General features: G+C 39.2%; 1 protein-coding gene across 1 annotated transcript in view; it reads left to right on the plus strand.

Moving 5' to 3' along the window:
* Dnah5 (dynein axonemal heavy chain 5) overlaps positions 1 to 27,237 on the plus strand; it is a 249,331-nt gene that overhangs the window by 167,069 nt on the left and 55,025 nt on the right. Inside the window, exons 55-66 of the mRNA XM_071612820.1 lie at positions 668 to 821; positions 2,149 to 2,416; positions 7,049 to 7,280; positions 8,458 to 8,572; positions 8,826 to 9,002; positions 11,721 to 11,924; positions 15,477 to 15,656; positions 19,835 to 19,972; positions 21,057 to 21,192; positions 21,742 to 22,058; positions 22,604 to 22,759; positions 23,588 to 23,770. Coding sequence (XP_071468921.1) covers positions 668 to 821; positions 2,149 to 2,416; positions 7,049 to 7,280; positions 8,458 to 8,572; positions 8,826 to 9,002; positions 11,721 to 11,924; positions 15,477 to 15,656; positions 19,835 to 19,972; positions 21,057 to 21,192; positions 21,742 to 22,058; positions 22,604 to 22,759; positions 23,588 to 23,770 — 2,260 coding nt within the window. The remainder of the gene's footprint in view (positions 1 to 667; positions 822 to 2,148; positions 2,417 to 7,048; positions 7,281 to 8,457; positions 8,573 to 8,825; positions 9,003 to 11,720; positions 11,925 to 15,476; positions 15,657 to 19,834; positions 19,973 to 21,056; positions 21,193 to 21,741; positions 22,059 to 22,603; positions 22,760 to 23,587; positions 23,771 to 27,237) is intronic.

The raw sequence follows: 27,237 nt of genomic DNA on the forward strand, positions 1-27,237 counted from the left end.
AGATTAGAATATTTTTATTTATACTTCTGGCAGTAACAGACGACCCTTTATTGAGACCTGGCTAACCTTTCTTGATTCTGACTTGTAACTAAGATTTACTTTTGATAGAAGATTTACAGTGGGATATTCTTAGCATTTCTGGCAATTTTGGTATAGATTGTTCAGAAAACTCTTTTATGTGGAATCCAAAGACGTGGAGGGTAATAATCATATCGGGGCGTCAGGAGAGATCATTTGTAATAGGGAGCTTCTCCCCATAAAATTAAAGCTTGAATTGATTTAAGTTATGAGATATCTTCTAAAATACCAGTTTAAGATAGGGGGCTTTCAAAATATTCTGTCATTTCCAACAACTATTTTCAAAATGTTACACGTATTCATTCAACTGACATTTGCTTGTAGTAGAAATTATATTTCTGTTTCAGATTGGCTTTTTATTTTAGTTTTTTCTTTATGTATAAAATCACTAATTATAATGTTTTATGAAATGTGGAGTTTTAAAAATCAATTAGCCAGAAACATTTGTATCCAATAGATACTATATGACGGCACAAAATCTGAACTTTTTGCCTAGCTAACTGGTATAAAGCATTATTATTACACGGATCTTTTTTTTTTTTGCCCCGAGAACAAGTTAGCTAACGACACAATGACAATATTTCTTCAGATCCTACAACACATCAAACCTGATGGAAGACCTAAAGTTTTTGTATAGAACAGCTGGTCAGCAAGGCAAAGGAATCACTTTTATTTTCACAGACAATGAGATTAAAGACGAGTCATTTTTGGAATATATGAACAATGTTTTATCATCCGGCGAGGTAGGATCTCACTTATTCTTCACACGTTTTATCTCTCCAGATTTTCTCTGCCTTAAGATCTTTCTCTATTTTCTTCCCTTGGAGTTTTGAATAAATGCTACTGGGGACTTGGTGATCAGTGTAGAAAATGTTTTTTTTTCTTTTTTTTTTAAAATTTATTTATTTATTTTTTTTAAATTTTTTATTGTTGGCTGTTCAAAACATTACATAATTCATGATATATCATATTTCACACTTTGATTCAAGTGGGTTATGAGCTCCCATTTTTACCCCATATACAGATTGCAGAATCACATCAGTTACACATCCATTGATTTACATATTGCCATACTAGTGTCTGTTGTGTTCTGCTGCCTTTCCTATCCTCTACTATCCCCCCTCCCCTCCCCTCCCCTCGCCTCTTCTCTCTCTGCCCCCTCTACTGACATTCATTTGTCCCCCTTGTATTATTTTTCCCTTTCCCCTCACTTCCTCTTGTATGTACTTTTGTATAACTCTGAGGGTCTCCTTCCATTTCCATGCAATTTCCCTTCTCTCTCCCTTTCCCTCCCACCTCTCATCCCTGTTTAATGTTAATCTTCTTCTCATGCTCTTCGACCCTACTCTGTTCTTAGTTACTCTCCTTATATCAAAGAAGACATTTGGCATTTGTTTTTTAGGGATTGGCTAGCTTCACTTAGCATAATCTGCTCTAATGCCATCCATTTCCCTGTAAATTCTATGATTTTGTCATTTTTTATACACAATGGAGTATTACTCTGCATTAGAAAATGGTTTTTTTCTATTGATTTTTTTTTCTTTTAAACAATACTGGGGATTGAACTTGAACCCGGGGCCTCGGCAAGCACTCTACCCTTGAGCTCCATTCCGAGCCCTTTTTATTCCATTTTGCAACAGTGTCTTGCTAAACTACCCAGGCTGGCCTTGAACCTGAAGTTCTCCTGCCTTAGCCTCCCATGGGGAAGGGATTGCAGGCATACACCATTGCAGCTCCTGTGTTTTTCAAGCATGAAGGTCCCGATGAAAAGCATTTAAAACATGAGTGAGTGCCCCCAGTGACAATCGAGGAAACGGGGCAGAGGGGAGAAGAACGGCTGCATTTTGGTGTGTGTATTTTACCCACTTTGAGGGCTGTGGCCTTGCAGTTAATCATAGAATTGTTTGTGATTTTGAGATGCGGTAGACTTTATCTTGAAAATTTCAGTTAAGTTTTAAAAGGCGAGTTGAAGACCCCCAAGTGGAGGAAAAGCATCAGCCCCTGAGGTGTGTGTTGAGGTTTGTCTGGATGTGTGTGTCCTGAAGGAAGACGCCTGTACTTCTTTTTCAGGTCTCCAACCTGTTTGCTCGTGATGAAATTGATGAAATTAATAGCGATCTGACCTTAGTCATGAAAAAAGAGCACCCCAGGCGCCCTCCTACCAATGAGAACCTGTGTGACTACTTCATGTGCCGCGTCCGAAGCAACCTTCATATAGTGCTCTGCTTCTCTCCGGTGGGGGAGAAATTCCGAAATCGAGCTTTGAAGTTCCCTGCCCTTATTTCAGGGTGCACAATTGACTGGTTCAGCCGATGGCCTAAGGACGCCTTAGTTGCTGGTTAGTGTGGTGGAAATATTCATGTCAGGGTTTCTGGTTCACAGTGTTTGTTTATTCACTTATGTTCTGTGCCGTTGGCTATCTCTGTATTGGGTTGAACTGACTCACTTCATACAGCATTTGAGAATTTTTGCTATGAGACGTTGTTCTTTTTTATTAGGTAGCTGATTTTTCCTGGAGCAAGTTTATCAGAGAATGAGACCTTCAATTTCTACCCTTTGGGTTAATTTACAGTGACTGTAGTTTTTCTTAGGGGTGTTTGCAGACTTTGCCTCCAATTGAATCCCCAGGCAGTTTTTGGGATGTCACAGGAAGACAGCAAGATGTTAATCTCACTGGTCTATTTAAGTTGGTTTGTCGGCCCCAGAGTAGTTAAAACCAAGTGTCTTTTGGACATTCCCTTCCCATTGCTGCGATGCTGTAAATCAGAGAGAAAAACATTATCCCGCAATCCTCTAATGGCTTCTGTCCTTGACAAAGGCTGTTACCAGTTCTCCGATGGGAGTCTGCCTGTTCTGTCCAATCTTCCATCCCATGGGAACATAATGCCTCTTTTACTCTGTGAATGAAATTGGAACAGGAGAGTAGTGCAGAACGTGTTAGAGATTAGACATTTAATGTGATGTTTTTTTTTTTTTTTTTTTCCCTAGATTTGGGTGTGAAATTGTCCATGGCTATTTTTAAAGCTGCAGATAATCCTGAACCTCTGTTTCAGAATTGTAGGGGAATCCTGATTCAGAGTGGTAGTTTTCAGATTTCTCGTCTGATTTTATAGTTTATTTCCTGGTAATGCCTGACAGGTATCCCTAGCAGATAAAGCACTGGAAGATGAAGGGTGAGGAGGTGCTCTGGAATCTCCCCGTCTCAGCACCACCACTCTGCCCCCCTGACCCTGCCCCTCCAACTCTGTGGTACCCTGTGTGAGAATGACTGGTGGATGGTCTAGAGATGGAGAAACTGGGGGGAGGGAAGCCGAGGGACTCATCGGAGGTGGAAGGAGTCAGTAGGATCAGTACTGGGGCTAGAACACGTTTTCCTACCTATCATCCATCCATCTCTCCATCTCTCTTATCTATCTGTCCAATCTATGAATCAGCTATCATATTGATCATTTATCTATACCTATTAATTGATCATATATTTATCTTTCATGAATCTGTCATCTCCCAATCATATGTATAAATCAGTCAGTCATCTCTGTTTGTCTACTATCCTTTTTTTAAAAAAACAAAAAAACAAAAAAAACTTATGTCCACTGGGGAAGTTTTATTCTCGGCACACTATTCTTTACAATAATGGTTTTCCAAGATGTGACTTTTAAATAAAAAATATCTTAACATGTTTGAAGTATGAGTGTACAGTGTAATTTTCTTCTTTGTTTCACAAAGCTCGAAAAAAGACTGGCAATTTAAAATTTTAAGTTCTATAAAAATATAAATAAAACTACAGGTAATATTTTAAAATTCCTTGAAGTAGGATATGCATGCAGGGCACAAAACACCAGTATTTGAGAGTTATACTAAAGCTTACGATAAAATATCGTAATCAGTGTGCAGTGCTTTGTAGAATGTCATGTGAGATATTATCATTAGCAACGAAAAACACCAGGTGACATAACTGTCATGTAGCACACTTAAAATGATCCAATTTATAAATAGAGCCCTTCCTGCGAAGTCCCTGCTTCAAACATCCCTTCTTTTATAAGACAAACCATTCATCCTTCCTTTGTTAATTTCTCACAAATCTGTCCCATTCTTTTAAATCTCATTGCATCAACCCATGCCAAGATTACGTAGAGGCAGGAAAACTCCCATTTCTGTGCCTCAGTTCCTTGCAAGTGTCCTGATCTTCGTGCATGGATCTATTTGTTCATCTGTTGGAAACATGTTTGTTGAGCTTGCTGGTGCAGTGAGCCAGGCAGGTTGGAGGGTGAGGCACACCCATTTCTTTGCTCCAGATTCTCTCTGCAGGAAAGCTCATCCATAGCCTCCTGTATAATATGCCCCATTGGTTTTTATCTCCTGCCTAGTCTGTCCACTGGCTTGAAAGCTGTGCTCTCAACTGCCTGTTTGATCCATTCCCATGGATGTTTCACAGGTTCCCTGAATTTAATATCTGAAACCAAATTGGTTCTCCCTCTTAGAAAGTGCCACCATCATTCCTGAGACCAGGCAATCAGAGGCCTCTCGGTCTTTCGCAGCTGCCTTTCCTTCAGCTCTCAGGTGTGATGCATCTCCACACTGTGTCAGGGTTCCCTCCTAAGTCCTGGGGGAATCTGCCTCTTTCTGTTTCACGGACCCCCGGCATCAAGCCGCCTTGTTGCTCACATGGAAAAACTGGTTGCTCTCTTAGGATCTCCCTTCCCTTGTCCTGTCTCCATCCATCTCAGACTGGAGACAGTAAAATGGTAAAAACACAAACCAACCACACTGATTTCTGCTTAAATCTCTCCGTGTCCTTCTATTACACTTGGGGGAGAAGGGAGCCATTGGTATTTAGCATCACCTTCATAGCTGGGAAGAGCTGGCCCCTCCCCTGACCTCTCTTTTCCCTCTATTGCTGGTTCCCTGGATCTTTGAACATGCCATTTCTTTGTCCCATGCAACACCATCATCTTCCCATTCCCCACAGAACCCTCTTCCCTTTATTTGGGTAATGCTAACTCATCAAAATTTCCCCTCTGGGAAAATCTTCTTGTGCTTCCCCCTTTCCTGCACTGAGCAGTCTCCTGTTGTCCATCTCATAGCACACGGTGCTTGTCTTTCTTGAGACCGACCACAGTTTCCGATTCATAGACCTAATTGTGTGGCTTGAGGATTATTGCTCATCCATCCACAGGACTAGAATGCATGAGGCCAAGGACTACATCTTTTCTATTCACCACTAGGGCAGCTACTCGTGTCTGACAAGGTGCTCAGTGAACAGGCTGGTCCATGTTAAAACTCATCACCCTTCCACAATTTGACCCCAATTCCCTTTGTCTTTTCCAGCTCACCATGAACCTCTTTCTACCTAAGAGGCAGTCAATGACTGCCTCTTAGTGGGCCTGGGTCACCCTGAGAGGTCTTTTATGTAACCTTTCCTGTATAAAATCATCCCAGTTTTATTCTCTTTGATTTGGGGGAATATAAAAAGATAACTTGCTACATAAAGAAAAAGGTTCCCATTATTGATTCTCTCTGTTCATCTATGTAAGAAAAAAATGATCACATGATAAAACAAAGAAGTTTTCAGCGAGTGGGAGTTGTCCTGAAGATATCCTGTAATGCCAAATAAAGCACTCAGCATTGTGCATGCTGAGTAGTGGATATTGCACTGTTGAGCCTAGCACTTAAAAAACTCCATCATAGAGCAGCTGGGTTATAGCTCATTGGTAGTGTGGGGCACTTGCATAGCACATGCAAGGTGCTGGGTTCAATCCCCAGCTACACACACACAGACACACACAAACACATTGTCACAGGTAAAAATTGTTTCTATCTTTCCAGTGCCTAGAATTAAACTTCCTAGAATTTAAACTGTTTTTATAGTATTTTCTAAACTCATAGAAAATATGTGTTCTGAGTGTGTCTTAATCTATTGCCTTGCAGTATGTGGTGATTATATGTGTAACCAAACTGATTAATGGTCCCTGCTGTTTACTGCATGATAATCTAGTTTAGTGATCAACTTCTAGTGATGAAAAGCTACCCTTCTGCATGTCTGTGCTGTCACATGTTAGGCTTGCTCACCTGGTTCTTTTTCTTTCCCTCCAGTTTTTACTGACTATATTTCCATTTATAATTCTTGTGTACATAGGCTAGTTTTTCTAAAATACATAAAAACGGTTGTGACAATTTTTAACTACATTATGCATAACCCTTGTGAATTCTTTGAGGTTGAGATCAGCTTTTATATTTCTCTTTTCTATGCCACCCCTCACAGTGCTGGATATACAAGAAGCACTCAGTATGTATGTGGCAATTGATCAGCTCTTAGCTTATTCTTATAGCAGAAAATGCTGTCTTAGAATTGGTCTGCTGTCAGGTACTATGAGGAAGGTAAAGGTTCTCCAAGAAGAGATTTTTACCCAAACATTTCTAAAGGATGCTACAAATTAGATCCAGACACCAATGGCCAGCTGCTGCATTTAAGGGCAGGATAACCTGGGCATAAAAAATTTTAGTGATGAACATTTCTATGTGCCAAATGCAGTCAGAGCCTGGAGGAATTAAGGGACTAACAGATTCTGAGTAAAAAAAAAAAATAAATGGGATTGTTAAATATGAGTACCAGGTGGGCACTGATGTCTGAGTTATTTGTATCACTTTTGTCCTTATGTAAACCATAAAACAGGCTGGATGCTGACCAGATCGTGCAGCTGTGTAGAGGAGACTTCTGTGCACAAGCACCAAAAACAAAGAATGATGATAGGCTGGAAGTCTTTTATAGTTTTATGTATGAAAGGGAAAATGGAATTGTTGATGTCTTAGGCCTGGGGCCAAAAGTGCTGACATAGATCTACCTAGCTGGGGCTACAAAAATGGTATGCAGTCCTAGGAAGTATGTCAGTCCTTTAAAAATAGCCAGGCAACTTTTAAAATGGTCGTCCACATCTATATCTTACATGCTGTCATTCCTGATTCTTTGCAGTGTCTGAACACTTCCTCTCTTCCTATGAGATTGACTGCAGTTTGGAAACCAAGAAGGAGGTGGTCCAATGCATGGGCTCCTTCCAGGACTGGGTGGCTGAGAAATGTGTTGATTATTTCCAGAGATTCCGACGTTCTACCCATGTGACCCCCAAATCATACCTCTCCTTTATTCAGAGCTATAAGTTCATTTATGGAGAAAAGCGTGTAGAGGTTCAGACCTTGGCCAACAGGTAAGTGTGAAGTTCAAATAAAAGTCATTTTAGAGCAGCGAATTATGTGTTCAGGGGTTCTCTCATCGTGCAGCAAAATTCTTTCTCATGAATATTTTGCAATGACTGGAGACATTTTTGTTGGCCATGAATGGGGTTAGCAGGATTGGGGATGGGATGGAGGCCAGTGGCATCTAATGGGTAGAGGCCAGGAATGTTGCTAAATATTTTACAGTGTACGGGACAGCCTCCACAGCAAAGAATTACCCAGCCCGAAATACCAGTAGTGCTGAGGATGAGCCCATCCAGAGGATTATCCCATGATTCCTAGAGACTTGGTTGTTGCCCAATAGTAGGAACTGTTGCCAGGTTTTATGTGCTCTGCCACCTTCTGTGATATGCAATGACATAATGATAGCAATAAGAGGCCTGGGAGGCAGTGAGGATGCAGACCTTCCCTCCTTCCTCTGTCCCACCCCTCTGAGTGGGTGAGGTAGAATCACCTGGTGTATATACTCACTGCATAGTGAATACTGCTTACCTGAAATTTGTTCCAAACTTTAATGCTCTGCCCTGTGCTTCTCTGAAGACTCACATCTTTTGCCTGAATATAGTTGGAATCAGCAGGGGCTGCCATATAAGGAATCCGGGTTGGGGTGGTGGTGGTGGTGATTGGAATAAATGAGTCTGAGGAGTCCCATCTTTAAGAGCACACTATCTCAAGTTCAGGTAGGTGGTTAGTCTCTTCTGGGGCAGTTCTGATGAATTTAATTTTTTTTCTTTGAGGTCAAATCTTTTTTCTTTAACTTCATCAGACTGTTTTGAAAAATAGTCGTTATTTATTTTCCTTCCTCTATAACAGAGCTTCAGACCTTTGAAGTTGATTGTCATGGGGTTAAATGTCATTAAGCACATTTCCTGCATGATACACATTTTAAATGCACCATCATTCCTTATGGAACAAGCATGTTTTAGTGGGCTCATGCTTCTTAAGCATAGTCTAGGAAGAACTTGTGGTTGAGCTAGAACTAAACCTGGCTTTATGCCCTTTTGTGAAGCCCTTTTGGATTTTCTCTTTGCATACATGCTTATTCTTCAACTGTGACAATATCTACTTATATTTGTGAACCAGTACTTGGAAAACGTGTCCAAGCGCCACAAATTTTAACATTGCTTGTTTGGGTTATTTTAACCCCAGAATGAATACCGGTTTGGAAAAACTAAAAGAAGCTTCAGAATCAGTTGCAGCCCTGAGCAAAGAACTGGAAGTAAAAGAAAAGGAACTACAGGTGGCCAATGATAAAGCTGACATGGTGGGTAGATGTTGATACCTGGGCCCTGTTTCTTTGGAGCTCCTAGTGTAGAAATGTTAATGATGCACCTGTATTCACTACCTGATACTGTGGAATTGTATTTATCTCTTTAAGAATAAAATACTGTTAATTTCACTTATGAAAAAAATTGGGTAAGTGGACAAAATCAGCATTTCAGGGCAAAACCGTGCATTTTTCTGTTGGGTCTTTACAATCTTGGATGAAGTAGCTTTTGTTTTATAAATTTAATTAGGTCTTAAAAGAAGTGACAATGAAAGCACAGGCTGCTGAAACAGTCAAGGCTGAGGTACAGAAGGTGAAGGACAAAGCCCAGGCCATTGTAGACAGTATCTCTAAAGACAAAGCCATTGCTGAAGAGAAACTCGAAGCAGCCAAACCAGCTTTAGAAGAAGCAGAAGCAGCCTTGCAGGTAAGTTTTTGCGAAGCAATTGATACCACTTTAAGGTCTAGGAAGGCAAAAATAGATTCATAACATCAAGGAGTGCTGTTCTGGATGAGACCGACGCTCTAGCCACTGGAACACTCCCAGTGACATTTTCTGCTTAGAGATTCTTTATAGATTTGGCACATGCATGTGACCTGTTTCTTACTTGCTCCTCCATTTCTCTGTATGCTGGCTGAACTGACTTCCTTAATCTTTGAAGTCTCCTCTAGGGTCTCCCATTTTCAGACTTCTGGTCACCTCAGCATCCTCCTCCCAACTTCTTGGCACTTTGGCTCCACTGAGAGTCTCTGATCAACAGAGAGAAGACAACGTTAGTGCAAAGAAACTTTGAAAACTTTGTTGAGTTATGGTGCCTAATGGAAGCATAGGACTAGAGCATACAGCATCCCAGGTCTTTCTTAAAAGGCTATTCTGTAAGATTTCAAAGGGGAAGTGAGGGGAAGGGAGAGGGATGGAAACAGGAAAGGCAGTAGAATGAATCAGGCATAACTTTCCTGTGTTCATATATGAACACACAACTAGGGTGACTTCACATCATGTGCACGTGCAGGAATGGGGTTCTAATTAGATTCTAATTATGCTCCATACAAAATACACTCGCTGTCATGTATATCTAACAAGAATAAATAAGTATATATAAAAGGCTCAATAACTCTCTTGATATTATAAAATGTTTTCCAGACTCCTCCTCATATTCTCTATCAATAAAATGGTCTACATTACATAATCATTAGTAGGGAAATATGTGGGAGCAGGAGGAAGGTGATGGGGTGTATGTTAGTCAACTTTGCCACTCTAACAAAATGCCTGAGGTAATCAGTTTATAAAGAGAACAGGCTTCTTTTGGCTCACAGTTTCGAAACTTCCTTGATTGGTTGCTTCAGTAGTTTTCAGCCTGTTGTGAGGCAGCATGTTATGGTGGGAGCACACAGCGGGGGGAAAAACTGCTTCTTTTGTGGACAGGAAGTAAAAGAAGAAGAGAGAAGGGCTGGAGTCCCAATATCCCCTTTGAGGGTATGCCTCCAATACCTAATGGCCTCCCAGTGGGCCCCCTTGTAAATATTCCCTCACCTCCCAAGAGACCAAACCTTTGGAGGACATTGAACATCCAAATGTAGGAGGATGTCATGGAGAGATTTTTTATAATATCCTTCCTGAGTCCTGCCTCTATCTAATTACCTCTTGATGAGATCTTAAAAGACAGGTCCACCAATTTATACTAAGAAAGTTCCCAGTACATCCAAACTCTTAGCATTTTGACATCAGTTTACATTTGTATAAGAAAAAGGGTAACAGTTGAGAATGTGCCCCCTTCCTCTCTTATCTGACTTTAAATAGCTGGAAGCAAAAGTAAAAATTACAGCCAGATGTTAAATAACTGTTGTATTGCCATGGCTATGCGGATTACCTACTGGTTACGTTACTTTGCCTCCAGAAGAAAGATGAATTCAATAATTTGCCCCAACCTGGTTGAACTTCAGATAAATAAAACACTCCTGCTAACTACTTATACCTGATCCCCAACACAAAAGCCCAACTCCATCTGAAAATTCCCCTTTTTAAAGGTAAAGCAAGATAAGCCTGCCCAGTCTTTACATCCCACATGCTATTCATATAGCAGAGTAGGGAATCTGCTTTCCCTACTGGCTGCTATTCTATTATCTCCATATGTCCATACTTCTCAAATGAAGGTCTGCCATCTTTAGTTCTTTCCCAGAAAATTCTCCTTAACCTTGAGCTGTTGTGGCCTTTAGAAATGCAGTATATTGAAACAAACCTTCTCATGGTGCATAGTTACATTCTGAATTTCCAAGTTCTGTGTGTTTCTTAATCTTCAGAGAATAGATCATTTGCTTTGATGAGGAGGCCATTAGTTGCCTTCTTTTGACAGGAGGGATGCAAACTCAAATAGAAAAAAGGTTTCCAAGAATGATACACATTATTTGTCCTAGGAATAAGATTGCAATGGATTCATAGTTAATACTTTTCCAATACTTACTTCATCAAGATTTTAAGAGAGGGCACAATTATTATCAACCCAAATGGGCATGACTATTAAATAATTTATTCTATGAGAAGATCTGTATTAGAAATGGAATGGAACTTTTTTAGAGCCTTGTGAAATTCATACTGCTCAAGTCCTTCATTTAAAGGTCAGCTCCCAGCTAAGAAACCTCTAATTATTCAATCTGTCAGCCTGAGGCTACCCTCTGGTGTCAGTCCACTGTGACAGTCTGAGCTGCCTGAGAGACAGGCAGATTCTTGACCCACATAGCTAATGAGTGAAAAAGCAAACACTGCAAATATGGTATTTTTTCCTGGTTTCGAACCCTGATACCTACTTAAGTGCTGAGTGTTTTTCTTTCCCCAGAATACATTTTCCATTTTTTTTTTTTGGCACCAAGTGGTCTGTACCTCTTCTGAGAAGTCACAACTCCTTATCTGCTCGCCAACATTTCTCTTCTCTCACTGTCAGTTAGAATTGTGAAAATTATACTTTTCTAGGATACGCATTTCTTTGGAGTAAAATACATTTCTAGACTCTGGAAATACATCATGACTCTGGGAATAACTTAAAAAATGTTCTCTGTCCTCTGTTGAAACGGCACCTTTCAGACCTGAAAGGTTTGTTGGTGTGCATTTTCTTACCTGAGGTCAGATGGCCCCTCCTTTCTCCCCTAGACTATCAAGCCTTCCGACATTGCCACTGTCCGCACGCTGGGCAGACCCCCTCACCTTATCATGCGGATCATGGACTGTGTGCTGCTGCTGTTTCAAAGGAAAGTCAACGCAGTGAAAGTTGACCTGGAAAAAAGCTGCACTGTTCCTTCCTGGCAGGAATCTCTGAAACTGATGACTGCCGGGAACTTTTTACAGAACTTACAGGTTGGTAGTTCAATAATGATGGGCTATCGGGGGCTCAGTCTGCTGGAGTAGCCAAGTCCTTCAGCAGAACAAGTTTCTAGAAAGAGCACACTCTACGTAGGTGTTTGAACATGTGTCCAAGTATTTTTTTTCAGAGTAGAATTTTTCTCTTTCAAACGTAAGTCATCATAAGCGTTAGAGCTTTTCCTGACAGACTTTAGGTGTAGTAAAGCATCATCAGTGATATGCACACTTCAATAAAAGTTTAAAAGTTAATTCAAGGAGAAGATATATGTGTTTTTATTGTATGTGTATGGATATAAATGTAGTTGTACCTGAGTATTTTCAGGGGACTAGTTCCAGGACCCCCGTGAATACAAAAATCAGAGGAGACTCAAGTCCCTATATAAATGACATAAACTTTGCATAAAACCTGTTTGCATTCTCCTGTATACTTTAAGAGACCTCTAGACTATTTATAATCCTAATGCAATATTGTTTAGGAAATAATGACAAGAAAAAAATGTCTGTATGTATAAGCACAGACACAATTTTTTTCTGGATATTTGACCCACAGTTAGTTGGATACAAAACTCATGGATATAGGCACCCTACTGAGTATGCATTTTATTTATATTTTGAAAGTCTCAGTATTAATTTTTGTGTATCAATTTGCATTTTTAATTGTTATGAGGTAGACTCTTTATGTACTAAAATGCACAAACTTTAAATGTACTGCTTGATGAATATTTACACATCTATATACATATTAATGAGCACTGAAAGCAAAATATATACCTCTAGACTCCAGAAATCTCTCTTGTGTTCAAACCCAGTCAATAACCTTCTTTGGAATAACTATTATTCTGACTTTTATCCCAATAATAATTAGCTTTGTTTGTTTTGAAATTCACATATATGACATCATGTCATGTGGAATATTTTGTTTTGACCTTTTTAACTTGGCATATTTGTGAGATTCATTCTTATTGTTGCAAAGGGCAATATTTCATTTTTTTTTCATTTATAGATTTCCTGCATGTGAATGTGCAATGGTGTGTGTGCTGACGGGTGGTTCTTTGAAGGGAAGGAAAAAAAAAAAAAAACTCTCTGATTTGTGGCCTTTGGCACAGTGTCACTACTCCCAGGGTGGCCAGTTGCAAGCTCCCAACAGGCTGCTGCTGAGTGTAGAATTGGGGAAAGTCACGGCAGTGTGTCATTGTGCAGTGTGCCACCAGATGGCTGCCACAGGTGCAAATGTCCCCAAAACACACGATGACAGGGACCTGTCATAAAATAATAAGAAACGAGGAGTCTTTGATTATCTTTATTTTAAATGGAACCTACTCAATTATAAGTTTATATGCTTTAATTTTAATATGACCATGTTTAATAACCAGTTTTCACAAATTTCCCATAGTTTGATGATAATTTCTCACAAGCCAGTCTGAATCAGCACCAGTGTGAAACACTGTAATAGCTTCAATTTGTCCATTGGACTGTTCATAGATTTTTGGGTTTTTATTAATTTGGGGCTCTTACAAATAAAACTGTTGCTAATATTGATCTACAGGTCATTTGGGAGCTGTCTATGCAGGAATGGAATTTCTGTGTCTTAGGTTGTACTCATTTAATCAGTTTCAATACATAGTGCTGAAGAGTTTTCAAAAATTGTTATGTCGAATTACATACCCACTGGTGGTGTAGGATTTTCTCCAGATTTTTCACCTTTAGCTGTGTTGATGAGTTTGTAGTAGCATCTTATTATTGTGGGGATAATTTGAATTTCCCTGATGACTACTGGTGCTGAAGATATTTTCATAGATTTATAAGCCTTTTGGGAATTTTTTCTAAATACCTGCTCAAGTTTGTTATCCATTAAAAAATTTTAAATCATGCTGTGCATGGTGGCGCATGCCTGTAATCACAGTGGCTTGGGAGGCTGAGGCAGGAGGATCATAAGTTCAAAGCCAGCCTCAGCAAATTATTGAGGCTGTAAGAAACTTAGTGAGATCCTGTCTCTACATAAAAAATAAAAGGGTTTGGGATATGTCTCAGTGGTTAAACACCCCTGGGTTCACTCCCTTGTACAAAAAAAATTAATCTATGTGTAAAATGTCTTTATATATAAAACATGACTAATTTGACACTTATATATTTTCAAATATTTCTTGCCACTTCCTGACTTAGTTGTTCATTCTATTAGTGGTGTCTTCTGATAAGCATACATACTTAATTTTAACTTACTCCAACGTGTAACTATTTTTGTTAATGGTACTTTCTGTGTTCTGTTTAGATCTTGGCTGTCTTATAAGAAAAAAAAAATTCTCCTATGTTTTCTTCAGAAGTTTTATCTTTTATGCTTCAATCTAACTAATTGGGAATATCCAACACAAGCCAGTTTCCTAAGATGTAACTTTAGCACACACTTTCATTTGGTTTTCATTTCAACATTGTTCAGGTGACTGTCTATGGCTAGAATATCTTATGAGGCACCTTTAGCTGATGTAATAATAAGTAGCTTATGAGACTTGTAGGCCATAGACTTTTCTCAAGTAACTATGAGACTATGTGACAATGGAATTGGATTTTCATCAGAATACTGACAAGTGATTCCAGGTTCCTGCCTTATTTACCTTGTGGCAGATCCTCTGCTCTTGGAAGCCTTCTTACTACTGGTTTTCTTGTCACTCCCACGCTTCTATTGCTTCTAGATATTCTTCTGGTTTTTTTTCTTCTGGTTTCACTATTTATAAAGTCTTATAAAAGAAATTTGTCTCAAATGATTCTGAATGAGACTGTGTTCTGTTACATGTGTTGTCTGAAGGCTATTTGACTCAGTTGTTTAGGTGCTAAATTTGTTCCTACTCAGAAAAATTTTAAGCATTCCCTTTTAGTTGAAGAAACTTCCCTACCCCCATTTTAAAAGGTCTGCTTTCATTGTTTGGTCAGTCCTTTCTTTCTGATGCAGAGAAGCATATTTAACTCATTTCTGTTGCTATTTTAAAATTATATTTTAAAGGATACTAATTTTTCTCATGTTCTTGGTAGGTCTATGATTAAAAATCAATTTATTATCCTCAAGGTTTAATGTCCAAGTTATTATTTTCACATAGGTGAGGTTAATGGAACTTCTCTCTGAATGTATTAAACATTCTGAGCTAAACCTATAGGTCCTTAGGCTTAATATGCCTGTGTGTGTTTGGTTTTTGCTGTTAATATTTTGGGTTTGTAATTCACCTATTTAGGATTAATGATAAGAATTTTTCATTGTCTTGAAATTTCTAACAACCCTGTGAGTGTTCACCATCAAATAATTCATACTTTCCATGAATCCCAGTATATTTACTTAGGGTTGGCATTTCTTGTCTACAGCAGACAAAGTTAGTCTCACAGATTTCTTTTCAATCGATCCTTGCTGTGATTTGCTTTAGAACTTTGGCCTGATGTCCTGAGATACTGACAAAATACCATCCATTTTTGTTCAATAGTTTCATTGCACTGAGAACATAATGTGAATTTGATTTCATGGAAAAAAGTGTCTTTACTTAATTTTTCTCTTTTCCTCTACAGCAATTCCCCAAAGACACAATCAACGAAGAAGTGATAGAATTTCTGAGCCCTTACTTTGACATGGCGGACTACAACATTGAAACTGCTAAACGCGTGTGTGGGAATGTAGCTGGTCTTTGTTCCTGGACCAAAGCCATGGCTTCCTTCTTTTCTATAAACAAAGAAGTTCTGCCTCTGAAGGTAAGCTTCCTGGTAGGCCTGTGAGAGCCATGCTGGAGGAGTCTCCAGGTCACAGTAGCACAAGAGGCTTTGGTCTCCGTATTATTGTACGCAAACCCATAGGGAGATCAGGTGTTAGGTAGACAGGACAGGGCATTTCTTTTTTTCTTCTCTGTAATCCCAGTTCAGTCAGAATTGTGTGAGCCTTTTAAGCATGGGCTGACTTTCTAAAGACACTAGGTCCATTGTGGGTTGCTGGATATTATCCCCCAACCACAGTGTCAGCTCAATGGAATCCCCAGAAAATCACAGTCAGAATTCCCCAGTGGTGTTCAAAATCTCGTGCCAGGGAATCCTATGAATGGGATGGGATCAAGAGGCAGACACTGGAAGCAGAAAATTCTTAAAGCTGGTCTTGGTTTAAAGCACACATAGTACCCCACCTCCACCCCACTATTTGTTATTTAATGTGACTTTGAGGCTATGTATGTGTTTCCTCTTGAGTAGTTGAGCTTTAAAGCTTCATTTCTAGATACATTTCCACCATTAAAAGACATTGAAACTTCAACAAATGCAAAAGCAAGTACATTTTTGGAAAAGAAAATATTGATGTCTCAAAAGTCAGACCTTGTATCTTGGTTGATTATTTTGTTTTGTGTAAGTTTGATATTTCCCAACCATCAACTAAAATACACTTATATTTGTAAACTACCCAAGAAACTTGGTGATCAAGGTAAAAATAATCAAGAGTAGCAGTAAGTTGGTATAGGATTGCAAGTTCCATTGTATTTTCTAATGTTACCATACCAGGGCCATTTAGGAAGTAGATGGGATCCTTGGCATCTTAGACAACCAAAAAGAACACGTTTCATTTGATTTGGAGAAATTTAGAGCAAATAATTGGTGTCATATTGTCTGACGTCATGAATACTGGGGCTATTGAGGACTCCAGCATAGCTCAGAAATGTACATTCTTATATTCTAAGAACTGAATTATACCCACCATGGCAAATTGCAGTACAGCTCATCCTTTACACTTTTTTTTCCATGCATAAACATACATAGTACCTTAAAGGGAATTACACTTGGATTTACAATGGGTAGTTTTTGTTTTATTATATTTAATTTTTATTCCACATTACAGTAGAATCCATTTTGGCATAATTATACAAGCACAGAATACATTTTATTCTAATTCAGACCCTAGTACCTCTCCTTCCCTTTCCATATTCCCACCCCTGCTTCCTTTCTTCTATTGATTTTCTGTCACTTACTCATAATTAAAAAAATAATAATTTGTTATGGATGTACATGATGGTGATATTCACTGTGATACATTCATATGTGTACACAGAAAATCGTTCAGATTCATTCCACTGTTGCTTATTTTAAGGATAATGAGCTAAAAATGTTGAACATGGATATTCTGAATAGACTTACATAAGAACAATGAAATCTCTTGCCCAGTGTTTAATGTTTTCCACATTTCAGATTCTTTCCAGTTCCAGAATGGTCTAGATCACACAGCAGCCAATGAGGGGATACCATCAGGAGGGAGGACCTTTTGCATGCTCCTTGACTGTTTCTCAGGAGAAGTCCATCCTGAGTGCCCTCCTGTAACCTTATGTGCATGCAGCATATTGGAGCTTTCAGCCTGTCAGGTCCCTCCCGTGTCAGTTAGAAAGATGCACACAGTTATGTGGATTCTGCATGCTCACTTCCCTAGGCAGAGGTAGATGAAAGGGATGCAGGTCACCATCAGGCATTTCTGCCGAACAGATGAAGGAAGACAGCCCCAGCCCCAAGCCTCACTTATTCCTGGAGGGGCTTCATTTGTAAGACCCTGCTTCATGAGTAAGAAGAGATCAAGGGCAGCATGCCCCAAGCTCTGGATTGAATGCCTCCGCTCATTAGTAACAGAGTCCTGGAGGAGATTTTTCTCTTTCATCTTACAATCCCTATAAACAGGCCATGTGACTTTGATTAGTGAATACATTTAAACTAATATTAATTGTAACTATTTATTTATTTTTACTTTTTTTTTGTGGTGCTTCTAGAGACTCAACCCAAGGCTTCATGCATGCCAGGTAGACACTGTACCATGGAGCCACATCCCCAGCCCTAACTGTAACAATTTAGATTCTATTCACTCTCATTATAATGAGATTTCCCCCTTGAAAACCCCATGGACATCATTAAATATCAACCCACACCAAGAGAAGGTCTCAGAACAATAGAGCTTTAAATATTGAATATGGACAAAATAATCTGTTATTTATCAGGCACTTGTTGTGTGCCAGGTACTAGACTTGGGTTTTGTAATGTCAAATTATCGAGTTGTTACAAAAAGTCTTAGGAGGTAGTTTTTCATTACTTTAAAGGAGAAACTGTGGCTCACAGTTGAAGTAACCAACCCAGAGTTCTAGAGCTTTTAGTTGGGTTTGAAGGGTTTTGCTTAACAACTTTTGAGCATTTTACTTAAAATAAATTTTATTAATTTTTTTCTGAATAAAATACTATCAAATAATTTAAGTCTTGGGCCTGTGACAGTGTGACATTGGCAGGTTGCTGTGGTAAGTTTTTTGACCTGGCGACCTTGCTTTTCTTCCATATTTGGTGCACAGCAGCAGTTGCAGGACATAGAAGTCAATTCTTTCTAAACCATATTTTTTAAGCCTTGCCTTGGCCTGTTCACTTGTTCTGGCCAATTATGGAACTCTGACATTCCCCTGAGGATATGTTCTGCCAAAACTTGGGAGCCTGAAGTTTTGAAGGGTGAAAATAATTTACCACAGGTATGTTTAAAGAAATAATCTATACATCTCAAACTTTGGAAGGATTATGGCTTCTAGTAGTAGATATACCCATTAAAATAAATTTTAGTATTTGGTAGATTTAACAGAAAATTGAATTAAAATTATTTTTTTAAAGAATCAAAATTCCAATCAGCATGGGATATTTTCTACACCTCAGCTTTTGCTAATATTACTTTTGATTTTTGTCTTTGATTTATTTTAAAAGTTTCCTTAGGACATATTGTTACTTGGTCACAACTCAGGTATCATGAGCCCAGCACCTTGAGAGAGGATCATACTGTTTTCCCCAGCTGGGAGAAAGATCCGATTCCAAAGTCCAACTATGGTTTTCTATTGGGTGAACATGTATCGCTCTTGCATCAACATGAAGTTGAAAAATCATAAGTTGAACCATTCTAAGTCAGGAACTACCCATAATCAGTTTTTTCCTTTTTCTACCATGTTCGCTATTACAGTATTTTATAACTTGCCTTTGCATATTTGTATAAGTTTCTGATCTGGGATAAGAAAACTATGGCCCATGGGCCAGATGTAGCCCACCACCTGTATTTGCTTTCATTTTATTTATTTATTTTTATTGGTGTGTATTGATTATGCAGAATGGTGAATTTAATTGTGGCATACTGGTACATGCATACAACATAATCAGATCAATTTTGCTTCTAAATGCCTCCCCTTACTCTTCCCTCCTCCTTCCCCTTACCTACTCCTTCTATCTTAGTGGTCCCCCTTCTACTTTCACGACATCCTTCCCCTATTTTTCTCCCTCACTAGTTTCTACATGTGAGAGAAAATGTTCCGTACCTGTCTGACTCTATAACTTATTTCACTTAACGTGGTGCTCTGCAGTTCATGTTTTCCTGCAGATGATACGATTTTCTTCTTCCACGTGGCTGACTAAAATTCCTTTGTGTATGTATACCACATTTTCTGTATCCATTCATCTATTGGCAGACACCTAGACTGGTTTCAAAACTTGGCTATTGCTATCACTTGTATTTGTATGGTCCATGAAAAAAAAAAGAAGAGTTTTTACATTTTAAAATGTTTTATGTATGAGTAATTAAATTACAGCTTTGACTTTATTCCTTAGAATAAAAAGCCTAGAATATCTACTATCAGGCACTTTACAGAAAAAGAAAATTGCTGATCTCTCTTCTAGTGAACTGTAATTTTCTGTTGTAACAACCTGCTTCAACTTACAAACACTTACAACAAGTTCATATTAAGATTTGGTCTCGGCATAATGCAATGTGAAAAGATTCTAGAAGTGGAACAAAGGAAAGGTGTAGATCTGTGACTTTGCTGAGTTCTTGGACTTTGGAATCCAGGTTGTGAGATGGTGTCCTGCCTGTTCCTTCATGCTGTGTGTGTCCCTTGCAGGCCAACTTGGTGGTGCAGGAGAATCGCCACGTCCTGGCCATGCAGGATCTGCACAAGGCCCAGGTTGAGCTGGATGAAAAACAAGCAGAGCTCGATGTGGTGCAGGCCGAGTATGAACAGGCCATGACTGAGAAGCAGGTAGCTATTCTTGGGCATGAGGGGGACTGTCAGGTACTACTTGGATATTGTAAGCCCTTCTTCATATACTATTTCTTTCTCCAAGGGTTTGGTCTTCTAATATGCCATTGTAAGTTAAATAATCCTTTATTATTAGATTTTATGTATGTATGTGTATTAAATTATCAAAATTAATCTGTTAAAGATTTCTATGACATATATAGTTATTATTATAAATGACCACTGAATGACTGACTGCTCACATAGCTAATTATTTGTTCAAACTCATTTTATTTCACAATTATAAATTTTTATACAAAAATCAGCAGCTAACTTTTAAGTGTAGACAAATGGAATCATTTGTTTTTGAGAACTAAGCCCATGGGCTGGGAATGTAGCTCAGTGGCAGAGCTGGTGCTTAGCATAGGGAGGGCCTGGGTTCAAACCCCAACACCCAAAACACCAAACAAAAAGCAAACAAAATTTAGGCCTGAAGTCAAGAGCTTGTGGAAGTCTGGGTTTAAGGTCTTTTATTGCCACAAAGAACAGCAGGAAAGGATCTATGAAGTCAATGTGGCTGAGATTTGTGCAGGAGGCTTAGGTTCCACATCTGATGGTAATTAATCTAAATTTCATCTAAAGTATGGAAGGTGTGGCATGAGATAGAGCAGCAACGATACCAGAACTTTAGCATGAGAGACTTTCTCATTCTTGACTAGGGATATGTATGTCTTTACATTTTTTTGTACTACGTGATATTAGCATGTGATATTAACATGTATGCTTGTATTCTGTCTCTATTTTTTCATTAAAGGGAAATCATCAGTGATGTGGATTTCTGTAGTCACTTAGTTATTAACATCTGGGAGGGTCTGGCCACTTGGCTCAAGGTACCCCCTGAAGGAACTCACCCAAGTTCCTTGGACAGGCATTAGAGATGGGACTGGGCTGATGCAGACACATGGAAATGGGATCTTATGCTTTCTGTGAAATGAAGGGCTCACAAGTCCCAGAGAGCAGATACTGTATGTCTTAAAGTTGTCTTTTTGAGCCAGAAGCTATGTTTATCTCAATAAAAGTCTTCTTCTGGTTATGTCCTTTTCAGACCTTGCTTGAAGATGCAGAGCGGTGCAGACGTAAGATGCAGACGGCGTCCACGCTCATCAGTGGCTTGGCAGGTGAAAAGGAAAGATGGACAGAGCAAAGTAAAGAGTTTGCAGCTCAAACCAAAAGACTCGTAGGTCTGTGGATTCTTTTATTAATGAGATCATGTTGATAGTGATGGGAAGTTAGGAAGCCTCAGCTTTAATCAAACAGGACTTAATGATTTCAATTTTCATTGTGTGTGTGTGTGTGTGTGTGTGTGTGTGTCTCCAGCCACTTCAGAGAGATGGATAATGGTCTGACATCTATGCTCTCCACACCAAAGTGATCAGGTTACTTTAGAATTCTCCTGTGAGTATGTAAGAATATTGATCAAGGGCATTTTGAATGAAGGTTCTGTCTTCTGACATGTTGTGTCTCTTAACTAGCAACAAAACTTGCATCAAAAATTGAAATAATCCAGTGGCTGACTACCAGCAGCTCTTCTTTGGTTGGCTATTTGGATGGTTTAACAATGTACAAAACTCCTGCTTATTCACACAGTATGGCAGCACAGGGTTACAATTTGATTTGTGGAATTCAGTTTTAACAAATGGTCATCAATTCAATTGTTTTGAGTTTTGATGTGCTGAAAATTTAAAAGAATGATCATAACATGTTTCAGTGGTGTTTGTTTTCTGTTTTAGGTGATGTATTGTTGGCTACAGCTTTTTTGTCTTATTCTGGTCCATTTAACCAAGAATTTCGAGATTTGCTGCTAAATGATTGGAAGAAGGAAATGAAATCCAGGAAAATTCCATTTGGGAAGGATCTAAATCTCAATGAGCTGTTGATTGATGCCCCCACTATTAGTGAATGGAACCTTCAGGGTCTGCCCAATGATGACCTGTCCATTCAGAATGGAATCATTGTCACAAAGGCATCACGCTACCCTTTGCTAATCGATCCACAGACTCAAGGCAAGATCTGGATTAGAAACAAAGAAAGTGGCCATGAACTCCAGGTAATTTGTATTCAGGGCTATTTATATTGCTGATAAGTTTTGCTTCCCTGGATTACTAGCGATCCAAAACAAAGAAATGTTTGAAAGCTGTATCGATTCTTCTTTGATAATCCTAGATGCCAACCATAACAGTAACAGATGGCAGCTTAAATCTGATAACAAAATTTTCCCCCAAATCTCATATTTGCTCCTGTGTTTATCCCTAGGAATGCCCTCTTCCAGTGGTGTCAGACTCTATTCTGTTGGGCCTACGGCTCTCTTTAAAAAACAGGAGGGCAGAGCTGTATTCCACTATATGCACAGCACTTCGTCATTATTCCATGTTTGTCCCCAAAGTGGTGTTGGTGAGGGGAGAGGAGTGTTGCCAGACAGCCTTTATTTACTGCTTCCAGTATAGGGAAGAACGGTTTTCCAGAGCCAAGGATTTCTAGAAACCTCTTTGTCCCCCCTGAGAGAATGCGTTAAGCATCATGTGACATCAGTCGTCTATCTCTGTGCATAGCATCATGAGGCTTGCAAGAGTAATGCTGAGATCCTGTTTCTAGATCACTTCTCTCAATCACAAGTACTTCAGAAACCACCTGGAGGACAGCCTCTCTCTTGGGAGGCCCTTGCTCATTGAAGACGTTGGGGAGGAACTAGATCCAGCTTTGGATAATATTTTGGAAAGAAACTTCATTAAAACCGGGTCTACCTTTAAGGTAGGTCAATCCTGTTGATAATAGTGTGCGGAATAACAACATGAGACCAGGTGAATTCGACATAGATGTAATTCTCTCAGTAAGCAGCAACTCACATCAGAGGGTGGCAAGAGGTCCTTTTCTTTTCTGCCCTTCCTGAGTTGGGCTTGAAGTGTTCAAGAGCAATACATTCAGGCATGTATACTTTACTTCTGTAATGAGGAGGCCGATTCCATTTGATATCTGACGTTGGATAGATTTTAAGCCCCTTCCTTCTGCATGTGGGAAAGCTGATAAGAAAGCCTGGGTGCTTCCTCTCTTGGCACTGGTTGGAAATTAAAACCACACAGACTCCTGCGTAGGCCCGTTCCCGCCTCTTAAACACTGTACAACCCCGCACCACCTGACCTGTTCCTTCAAACCACTTTTGGTACTTGCTTGGGGGCTTGCTCTTATCTCTCCCAAAGAAATCTCAACATGTGAACACTGAGCCTTTCATAGCCTTTTGAGCCGTGTTTGGCATCGTCAGGATCAATCTCTGAAACAATTTTTTCAGAGGTTGTTGACTCCTCTGTGGGTGAGGGCTCCAGCTTGCTTCTATAATGTGATCACAACAATTTTGGTGCCAAATTCTGTATTTATCCCATGGTGTATATTGGAAGGTACTGGCCAGCCTTCCTTTCTTCCTTGTATCTCAGTGGGTCGAAGCCCTGAGAGTACCTAGTGACCTGTCTTTTTTAGTATACAAATTATCTCCAGTTGCAAAACTCTTTAAAGCAATATTTGACCTTATACAAAAGGACACAGTAAAGTATATCTTTCTTTTATTACTTTTTTTTAATGGAAAAGGTGAAAGTTGGTGACAAGGAAGTAGATGTCATGGATGGCTTCAGACTGTACATCACCACCAAACTGCCCAATCCAGCCTACACCCCTGAGATAAGTGCTCGAACCTCCATCATCGACTTCACGGTCACCATGAAGGGTCTGGAGGACCAGCTCCTGGGGAGGGTCATTCTCACAGAAAAGCAGGTGAGTCAAGTGTGGCTGCTTTCTCTTCTGCATTGAGCTGGGCCTTCCACTGAGGAAAATAATATGAGCAAAGTTGTCACAGGACTGTGCTTTCCCACCATAATTGTGTTTTCTCCATTAATTCACAAGTATCTTTCTTCTACTGAAAGAAAATTGTTCACCATTTATCTACTTATATGTTTCTTAAATCACCCTGTTATTGATTGCTTTTCTCCACACTGATATGAGGGTATCCGTTTCATTTTTTGCATTATTATTCTGGTATTTTGTTGCTTTATTTTTCTGAAAAGTTTGTTCTATTGTGAATTCTACTCACCTGTCGACCTTTGGTATTCTGAACATGTCTAGGTTGTACTTTCATTTGATTCCTTATTAAACTTTTAGAATATTAGGTAAAAATTTGGTTCTCAGCAAACACTGTCAGTTCTGAATTGTTGTCTAAGAGCTCTTCGATAACGCAGTGGGTCTGGTGTGAGACTTTAGAAGTTGTGACACTGGAGTTTGATTGTGCACCCTCTGGAGTCTGCTCACTTAACGATGCTCTAGAAACACAACTCTGTGCCTCTTTCCTTTGCTTCTTTTTTATGAGATAACTTAATGCTCAGTGAAAAATGGTTAAGGATTTATAAACTTTCTTTTTCTGAGTCAGCATTTCTTCTAGGGAACATGCAAACTTAAGCAAAGAAATGTCTAGGATTTTTTAAAAAAAAATATTTATTTTTAGTTTTAGGTGGACACAATATCTTTATTTTATTTCCATGTGGTGCCGAGAATCAAACCCAGTGCCTCACGCATGCTAGGCGAGCACGCTACCACTTGAGCCACATCCCCAGCCCCAATGTTGAGGATTTTAATGAGACCTTTGTGGCAAAGCTGCCTGAATTCTTGAAGCTACTATGAACTTCCTCCTGGGCTCCTCAGCAGTGAGGAGCTGAGTTTTCCCTAAGGCCCCTCTATGGGTCCTGAAGGTTTATCGGTAGATCTTTGCATCTGCACCTCCCACTGTCTTTACCCTTCCTGTGGTGGCTCTTGCAAGCTCTGCTATGTGTCTGTCTCATGCTTCTTCTCTTCCTTTCTCTTTCCTCCTTTCAATATTTTAGAACCATCTCACTTTATTTTTAATTTACAGAACATGAATCATAGAGACAGAAAGTTGGAAGTTGTCTTAGGAGCACTTACTCCAGCTTCATCAGTGGGTGCTGCTAGTTGACCTCAGTGTGGCAGGACCAATGCTGGGCCTCCACCACAGACCAGCTGTTGAGGCAGTAACAGCCTTCGAAATGCATACTTGATTATGTTGGAGTCCTGAATGAAGTCTCAGTGGAGGTAGTTAAGGAAATTTGGTAGGGCCTTATAATTACTTGAACAAGGACTGGGATTTCTGATCAACACCATGGACTGTTGAGCAAGCGGGAATCCTGAGGGCCTCTTGGGCCCGCATCCATTACTGGGCTCTGGCTCAGTGGCAGGGGTGAGGGAGATAAGGGACCTTGATGGCAGTTTGAATGATATCCTTGTTCTTGGTTTTCTTAAAGTCAGCTGAGACGAACACACTTTCCTTGGAGAAGGTAATTTGGCCAGACAGGTGTTGGTCACAACAACAACCACAACAATAATAACACTTTCACCAGTACTGAGCCTGACTTGCTGCAGCAGAGGGAACTCTTGAAGCTCCTTCATAGAGATAATGAATGCCTTGCACAGCCCGTAGGGATCCAGAGATGAGCTTGCTTCTTGGGAAAATTGAGTGTTTGAGAAAATTACGCCTTTACTATTGTCTTGTTATCAGAATCTGTTACAGGCTTACAATAAATAGTTCTTACAAAAACATAAGAATTGTCCTCTTTTACAATAACTGGGGGCCATATTACCCTGAACCCCATTATAAGATAACATGTAGCCTTTTTATTCTTTTCCAATCTAAAGTCTCATCATGCAAGAAGTGGGGTGCTGGGCTTCCCTTTGATGGACTTTAACAAGTCTGCTTTCTCCAAGAGAGGTTTTCCTTTACACCCTTTACTCTTCCCACCAGATAGCCATATCTGCTCACATTGCTGAATCTTCTCAGCCTGGGTGGTGACGGTGGGTTTGAGTTGATCTCTGATGCCTTTGAGTCATTTTCCATAATCTAGATAACAAGAAGATGCTAAAAAGAGACCAGTATTACAGGCTCACTGGTGGTGGAGGAAAAATAAATCCCTAAGTTTTCTTGTTTAATCTTTCTATTTCCTATGTAGGATACAGAAGAAAAATTGCCTTTGATAATGCTGGATGATACCTTTAAAATTTGCTTCTTAGTCTTATTCTTTTTTTTTTTTTTTGGTACTAGGGATTGAACCCAGGTATACTTTACCACTGTACCCTTTATATTTTATTTAGGGACAGAGTCTCACTAAGTTGCTTAGGTCCTTGCTAAATTGCTGAGACTGGCTTTGAAATTGAATCCTCCTATCTTAGTTTCCTGAGTAACTGGGAGAACAGGTGTGTGCTCTATGTACAGCAGTCTTATTCTTAATATATAGAATACTGAGCACTGACGTTGACCCCCTATGTATGTTACTGACTCTCTGCCTATGTATCTATCTATCTTTGCTAAGAGATAATCTCTTGATGAGCAAACGATTTATAAGATTATTCTGATTTATTTTTCCCCCATCATATTAATTAGAAAAAGTAGTATCTTCTTATGAATTAGTGAAACTAAAGTACTGGTTGAATAGAAATATGTGTCAGCCAGTCAAATAAATGAAAAGTAAAATAAAACCATGCGCAAATTAGATTCTCAGCCTTTTAAACTGGAATAAAAATCAAGCAGCAAATGTTTTGTTTTTTCACGGATAATCTTTCTTTTGATTAAAGCTATGGTTCTATTCTAGTATATGGCCACTTTGTGTTCTATGTAGCTCACAGGTTGCTTTTGTAATTCCAAATAGTACTTTAAATTGTACTACTTATAGTATTTTATTTTCATCAGTTTCAAACTTTGAGGAGATGAAATTCTTAGCCTTATTTTCAATTATTTGGGAAGCTAATTGACATATTTGTTTAGTGTTATTACCAGTGATATTAAGTTTGTTACAGTCATCTCAATAGTCATTTAGTCTTTTCATTTATTATTTTTAAAATTGAAATTGAATAATTCCCCATTATTATAAACATCACTGTTCATTTTCGTAATGGTGGTTTTTAGGAGCAGCATAGAGGCATGAAGTTAGCTCAATCCCATGGTTCTTCAGTAAGACAAGGTTGGAAAATAGATTATAACAGATGTTTTAAACTCTCTTGAGAATCCGGGACCTTTCAAAATGACCTGAATAACTTTGAGCAGAAAAGGAAGTGAAGACCTACAGAGAAAAGGGTCAGCAGGGAGACCAGTTATGACGGTCCAGAAATGAAGAATCCTGAATCAGGAGAGTGGTTATATACTTGGGAAAAAATGCACAGAGGATAAAAGTTATTGAGTAGGA

Source organism: Marmota flaviventris, chromosome 5 (assembly GCF_047511675.1).
Source record: "Marmota flaviventris isolate mMarFla1 chromosome 5, mMarFla1.hap1, whole genome shotgun sequence".
Classification (NCBI taxonomy): Eukaryota; Metazoa; Chordata; class Mammalia; order Rodentia; family Sciuridae; genus Marmota; species Marmota flaviventris.